Source organism: Haliotis asinina, chromosome 4 (genome assembly GCF_037392515.1).
Source record: "Haliotis asinina isolate JCU_RB_2024 chromosome 4, JCU_Hal_asi_v2, whole genome shotgun sequence".
Taxonomy (NCBI): Eukaryota; Metazoa; Mollusca; class Gastropoda; order Lepetellida; family Haliotidae; genus Haliotis; species Haliotis asinina.
Genome location: NC_090283.1, coordinates 6,202,400 through 6,209,957, shown reverse-complemented (window position 1 = coordinate 6,209,957; position 7,558 = coordinate 6,202,400). Strand labels below are relative to the sequence as shown.

At 38.3% G+C, this 7,558-nt stretch overlaps 1 protein-coding gene across 1 annotated transcript; it reads right to left on the bottom strand.

The window, feature by feature from the left end:
• Positions 1 to 794: 794 nt before the first annotated feature.
• On the bottom strand, positions 795 to 3,559 carry LOC137282233 (uncharacterized). Its single transcript, XM_067813968.1, has 4 exons — positions 3,505 to 3,559; positions 2,756 to 2,959; positions 2,299 to 2,553; positions 795 to 1,027 (listed from the first exon to the last, which is right to left on the bottom strand). Exons 1-4 carry the CDS (start codon positions 3,557 to 3,559, stop codon positions 795 to 797), a joined length of 747 nt encoding a protein of 248 aa, XP_067670069.1.
• Between the last annotated feature and the right edge of the window lie 3,999 nt (positions 3,560 to 7,558).

The following is a 7,558-nucleotide window of genomic DNA, read 5'->3' as shown; positions in this document are numbered from 1 at the left end:
GAAAACAGTGATTGAATACAAGCTGTGACTCAAGTGAAGATAAAAGCAAAGTATATACGGCATTACTGAGTCTACAGATTGCAGGGTCACTATTGGCTCACCACGCATATTCAAGATAAAGTGGCACAGTATAGATAATCACATTTAATCTGCAGTAATCGTCATTAAAAGTCAGTTAACGGTATCTATATGAAATCGCTGGGAATGACTCATTCTATTTAAATGTAATGAAATTGACTAAATGTATCCTCGCGGATGTTATTCATCTTAAAAGCTGAGTTTGTACTACCTGATTATTACTACAATTATTCCAACACACACACTCATCAAGTCGTAATCTCCTACATCTTTCTGTTAATTCTCTTATCTTGGAGGGGTTAGATGTATGGGAGAAAACACATCTCCAGGGTTTGCGTAGCCAATGTAAAACCGGAGGGGGAGGGATTTCCCAACCCCGATGGTTTTACATTGTCTTCCAAAACTGACAAGTATTTTCTCTAACATATATACCGTCAATGATGGGTAATCATAATGTAGATGATCATTTAATGAAGCTACATAACAATAACTGAAGCGCGCATAAAATCAATTTATTGACAGTTACTATAAGAAGATAATTTAATATATTTGCTAATACTTGTTTCCTAGCATTCTAGAAGTTGATGAGTATATATTTACAAACATGAAAGTTTGGAAAAAACTTCACCTGCCACTGTAATTGCGATATTTGTAGGTGCAGTTTATGCGATTATGTCGATTATTACCTACAAGAAGCGAATGGCTACTATGATTGCTCAGTATATAACGTCGTTACAGGCAGATATGGAGCCTGTAACCCAGCTAGTGACTGGTGTAGTTTCTGTAGATGTTGCCATGAGACAGGGAGGATCACCAGATGGATTGTAGCTAAAACCGAGGCAAGGCTGCGTCACGTGGCACTTGATAGCACAGTGTATGGCTGATCTGGCATTAACTTCAGTCACAGGTGTGGAAAGCTTCTTGTTCTGACTCTTGGTGTATCTTGCAGCTAAAATATCGAAAACAGACATATCCAAGAATAGATTCTGTTTTGAATAGATGGGATTTTATATCCAACTATATCTGGATAATTAGATTAATGATTTGTCCCGCAGATATTTTTAGTAATGAGCGCTCCCTTGCTTGGCGCCATATTGTCCTTGAACGTAAACGTGGTGTTGATGCAGAGGGCGACTATCACAATTTTCCAGAGATATAGATGTTTATTGTTGGGGGACACATTCTTCAGGTATTTGTTCAGCTGTAGAATCAGAATATGAAGATTATCATTGCTGTCAGGGTGCAGAGTTTTCATTATTTCGCAGTTAAATGTTTGTGCAGAGAAACACGTTGAGATTTGGAAGAGTCCATTATTTTGACTACAGGTATTGTTAGACATTTACATTTTATGTATATTTCCTTGTCACGTTTGTCTATTGAAAATATTACTAAGAGATAATCATTTGTAGTGTATCAAGTTAATAGTTCTTCTTGTATGACCCAGAATTTCAATATGTTTAAACACCTGTCACCCCTTTCGTCAAACAGTGTAAGACGTCCATTTCTTGGAATATAGAGTCCGCCATGCATAATTTTCAAGAATTTATGTGTGACAGCGACGTTTGTTTGGGAGTGTATTTCACTTTTTGGAGGGTGGATCGGAGTTGTAACACGTGTTATTCATTGTCACCATACATATACAGTGAATGACTGATTATATCTAGTAGCGTAGAGTTTAGATCAATTATTGTATTGGTCACCGATTCAGATAGAGATAATAATGACGTCAGGGAGATTATACGGATGCTTCCATATATGAGAGATTTTCTAAGCGTTCCTATAAGAGATTGAGTGCAAGGTTTCTGACTTATGAGGAGAGTTTATGAGTATACACATGACAAATATACATATATATATATGTTATTGTATACTTATGAGAAATTGTTTACTTTCAGAACTCCACGATCCATGGTTCCTTTTTTTTGGAAATAAATGGTTTTGGAAGACCCCCCACAATAAACTTGTTCTTTGACATGTGAACCAGATTCGAAACTATGTAACATTGATCCTTACATACAGGGAAGAGATGGGACAGGGGAAACAGTGTACCATATACCCAACTTAGAACATCAGTGGATCGTTCCATATTCTATAGTGTCCGCTTGCAATGTTGTGAGTGCATGCGTGGGCAGCAAATATTTAATATCATATGCTTTCAGATTCGAATGCGCGTGAATTCATAAGGCTGAATGGTAGATAGTTTTTTTCACAAATATTTACCGTGGTTTCTGCTCGGAGTGCCCTGTACCTCCACTTCTCTTACACCAAGGTATCCTGTGGTGTTTCTCCATACCCTCACAAACCTCACAGGCTGCCCATGGGTACAACTGTAGGTCAAGGTTACTCCAGCTGATTCATCTGCTGACCACTGACCACACCAGGTAACGTCGTCATCCGGGCAATCAACATCCACGGACGATACGCCGATGTATGCATTGCTAATAGCAACTGAAACGACAAAAGCACAGGAGTTATATGTTCATGGGTTAATGAATCAGTGAGAGTAGTTGTAGCTTAACACAGACAAATAGCGTCCAAGGAAACTGATTTTAAATGGGTTCTTTCGGATGAGACATTACTATGCAAACGTTTTCCTGATGCATCTGACGTCTGCGGTGGAATTAAAGAACAGTTTGTTTGGATTTTGGAAAATGTAAAGACTACTGACAGTATAAAACTCTTGTGACCGTGATGTTGTGTACGGTGAAGTAGCCTTGTAGGTCTCCCTGCCAGAAAGGGTGTAGCTGATAAGTACTTCGCGCTAGGTCCCCGGTCCTGTTGCCGTCATTGGCATTGCCGGAAAGGTAGCCTGCAGAGTAGGTAGTACTAAGGCGCGACGGTTTACCCAGCATGATATTTGCTGCCTTGACAAGGGTCCGATCTGCAGGAATGCAATTGTTATAGTTTGTATGTATTTGTTAATGTACGTATCACCACGCGGAGCTCTTTATCAGTTTCTGTACAACATGAATAAGAGTATTTTCTAACAAGATAACAATAACCACTAAGGTTATTCTTCCCTCCCTAACTCCAAAACACATACACGTAAAAGGACAAACATACATGTTCTCACCCATACACACCCCCCCCCCCCCCATATTCATATACATACACGCGTACACACAAACCCATGCACACACAATCTCTCTCACATATTCATATACATATACACACTTGCACAAAAACACTTGGACACACAGTCTCTCTCTCACCCTCCCCCACCCCCACCCCCCTGCCCACTCTCTCTCTCACACACACATGCGTGCTGACACATCCACATACTTTCTATTCCTACTTCGTTTCCAAATTTGGTTTAAGGTTCAGATTTAGTGCGGAAAAAAAGTTTACATTCACAAAAAGGGGTCACTGAAAAACATAAATGTTGGCAGAATGTCATCCAGGTCTGACAAATATTTACAGACATACCTCGCACCACTATACAGCTCAGGGTGACCATCAGCCCTGGGATAGACAGAAGCATCGTTCACTCGTCTCCTAGTGATGTCTGAATGTTTGCCGTTTATTACAGAATCACGATGACTATTCGGATGACTTGTATTATTTGACAGCGGCCAGTGAATTACCTTGCACCCATACGTCTCTTTGAATAAATAAACTGGAATGAAGAAGATGGATCATATGAAAATTGGCTTACGGAAGTAGCTATAGTTCCCTGAAGAGCATTAAACACGTGATTCTATAATATGTGTAGAATGACTGTGTGCTTCACTGTAGCCTCTCTAGATTGTACTCAGTCTGAGGGACTGGTACTGATAAATATACTAAATATCCAACAGCGGACCCAAGCATATTAAGTTTAAGTTCGATTTCGCCTTTTTTATTTTCTATCTTTCATGTACAGACAAACATGTATGAAAAGGTTTCGTAATAATACAATGGTATATGGATACATGCATGAAAATGCACTGAAAGAGTAGAATTGGCCTGTTTTCCAAGTAATACATGTAATGTTGTCCAATGCTGAAATAAAAAAATGATTGCTCAGTTCCCGTTGATAGGTAAACATATCTTTACACATCATAATGACGGACAATTTAATTCTTTAAATAGTCTAACCTTGGTCTGAAACCATGTGTGCTGCATTTATACATATAAGGTTTGACCACTAATATGGTTTCATTAATCGGATTATTGTTTTTCGACTCGATGTGGTCGCGATATTGCCGATGTGACGTTAACTATTACCTCACTCCTACACGAATAAAAGTCATGTAAATAAGGATGCAGGTATAGTGCCAGTCGCTTCTCTGTGGTGAAAACAATTCTTAAGGTCCAAGCTAGCACAGGAAAAATATCAAGGTTTCCAGATTTCCCGAAACGTACATGAATCCGACTAATGTTAGAATCATGTCGGTTTCCGCTAACAGAAACTCTGATTGTTGGTCTCCGGCAGTTTCCTGTTGCTGAAACTAACAGAAACTGACTGTAAAGTATCATTGTTAGTTTGCATTGTTTTAGCAGCCTGAACATTTTTATAACAATAAAAATTAAAAGCATGTATGTCAAGAGAATGCAACGTTTAATACATACGGATTAAGCAAGGAAATAAGTGTCGTGAAAAGGTGGCAGCAAGCAGGACAGAGCAAGACACTTAATTGATTCCCTTTACATAAAAAAACCCAAAAAAATAAGTCTACTGGGAGTGAGTGAGTGAGTTAATATTTAACGTCACATCGGCAATATCTCAGCCATATCGTGACGAGAACGTTAAATACTGAAATGAAATATATGGATACTATAAAAACCTGTCAACGACGGACAGTAAAACAACTAGAATATCACAACTGGGATTAAAACTAGTGTGGAATGTTAAAACTAATATCACTATTCGGACAATACAACATAAAATCAGGCTACAGATTGCCAACAACTGAAGGTAGATCACCATACTAGGGGCCATGGGGACTTACGGTACCTTTGCTGCCTGCATGGACCCTAGTTGGATTTACAACATCCCTTCAGCTGTCAGCAATTTAGTCACATCTAGCCAAAAATTAAAAATACACATATACTACGATTAAGAACAGTGGAAAGTTTAAATTTACTGTAAATGCTTTTGGACTTACGTACCCTCTCAGGAGGACAATAATTTTACAATATTTCAACCCCCTTCGAGGGTACAGCCACCAACAATTCAAGTTACTAATCCAAACTTCCAATAATTAAAATACATCTATTTACACAACATAACATTCAAAATTCCACCAAAAAATCAATCTCTTTTAAAAAACCAATAATTAAATATGAATTAACGCTAGTAAAAAGATCCTTCATTGTTTTAACTGTAAAATACTTATCCAATGTGATGGAGAATTCAACACAGTCAAGCAGGATATGCTTCACCGTGGTTCTCTCATCACAAGGGATACAAAACGGAGGATCCTCACCTTTTAAAAGGTGCACATGAGTATATCTAGTATGGCCAATACGACATCGTCTTAAAATAACTTCTTCAAATCTGGACTGACAACCCAAGTAAGTGTAACCAATATACGGTTTTATTTCATGTAATTTATTGATACCTACTTGGGTGTCCCACTTCTTCTGCATCAGATCACGGATGTAAGTTCTAATGCTAGCTTTATAATCAGTGTAGGGAATAAGAAGTGGTGTCACAGATTTGTTGAGTGCTGCCTTGGCAGCAAGATCGGCCATTGCGTTACCGGAAATACCTACGTGGCTGGGTAACCAACAAAAGACGATGTCGTATTGGCCAGTGGCAAGAGTATTATACAATTCAATAATTTCAATTAAAAGTGGATGTTTACAAGATATATTTTTAATAGCCTGAAGGCAAGAAAGAGAGTCTGAATAGATTATATATTGTTTACGTTTAGGGTGTCTTTGAATATATTTAAGAGCTGTTAGTATGGCGTTAGCTTCTGCTGTAAAAATAGAACTGTTATCTGGTAATCGAGAAGATATTGTTCTGGATCCAATGACAGTGGCACAAGCCACAGCGCCACCGTCCTTGGACCCATCTGTAAATAACGATTTATAATTGCTATATTTATGTTTCAGTTGATTATATTCTTGTTTATACTGTAATTCATTCGTTTCTGACTTTTTAAGTGATGTTAATGTTAGGTCAACTTGTGGCCTAACCAACTGCCAAGGAGGAGAAGAAAGAAGACGGGAAGGAGCTATATGGTCCAGCTCAATGCTAGAAGCAGCAAGAAATGACTTAATTCTGACCCCAAGAGGCGGAAGAAGGGAAGACTTTTTGTTATACAAATCTTCATAGGGAGGATTAAAAACACAATTAAATGCGGGGTTAGACTCATTAGAAGCTAATTTTGTAATGTATTGTAAAGATAGTTTGATACGACGTAAGTTGAGAGAAGGCTCATCAGCTTCGACATATATACTGTCGATAGGAGAGGTTCTAAAAGAACCAAGACAAAGTCTTAGGCCTTGGTGGTGCACAGGATCAAGTAGTTTTAGGTTGCTTTGACAAGCGCCACCATAGACGATGGAGCCGTAATCAAGTTTAGATCGGATCAGTGATCTATATAAGTGGAGAAGGGTAGATTGATCCCCTCCCCATTTTGAATTTGAAACTACCTTTAATAAATCGAGTGCCTTCAGGCATTTGGCTTTAAGGGATTTAATATGCGGCAAAAAGGTCAAATGTGAGTCGAAAATAAGTCCCAAGAACTTGGCCTCCTTGACGACTTTGATTGGGGTACCACTGAGAAATAGTTCTGGTTCTTTATGGGGTTTGTATTTACGACAGAAGTGTATACAATTAGTTTTTGATTTAGAAAATTTAAAGCCGTTTTCAAGACACCATTTATCAACTTTGTTTAAACACAGCTGCAGTTGCCGTTCAATAGTATACATGTTCTTACCGCGGCAAGAAATATTAAAATCATCCACAAATAAATATCCATCTATTAAATCGCTTAAAACTTTAGATAAACTGTTGATCTTGACGCTAAAAAGAGTGACAGACAAAATACTGCCTTGTGGAACACCCTGATCCTGATTATAATGATCAGACAGGGTAGAACCCACACGGACTTGAAATTGCCTGTTATTTAAAAATTTAGCAATGAATTCAGGCAAACGACCTCGCAAACCGAAATCATGTAAATCTCTCAGTATGCCATATTTCCAGGTTGTGTCATATGCCTTCTCAAGATCAAAAAGGATAGACACAGCATGTTGTTTATTAATCAGTGCGTTTTTCACAAATGATTCTAAACGCACTAAGTGATCGACAGTACTTCTGTTTTTCCGGAAACCACATTGTATATCTGTGATAAGATTATTAGTTTCCAAGTACCAAACAAGTCGATTATTTATCATGCGTTCCATGGTCTTGCAAACACAGCTAGTTAATGAAATCGGACGATAATTGGATGGATCAGTATGATCACGTCCAGGTTTAGGTATTGGTACTACTATGGCATCACGCCATGAAGAAGGAAATTTCCCGGATGTCCAAATATCATCA

What these genes read in the sequence shown, in the direction of transcription:
- LOC137282233 (XM_067813968.1), bottom strand. Translation starts at nt 3,559, where the DNA reads ATGCTTCTGTCTATCCCAGGGCTGATGGTCACCCTGAGCTGTATAGTG. An exon ending in GAGCTGTATAGTGGTGCGAG is followed by an intron (nt 2,960 to 3,504) that starts GTATGTCTGTAA and finishes GCATTCCTGCAG; the next exon opens with ATCGGACCCTTGTCAAGGCA. An exon ending in CAACATCACGGTCACAAGAG is followed by an intron (nt 2,554 to 2,755) that starts TTTTATACTGTC and finishes ACCCATGAACAT; the next exon opens with ATAACTCCTGTGCTTTTGTC.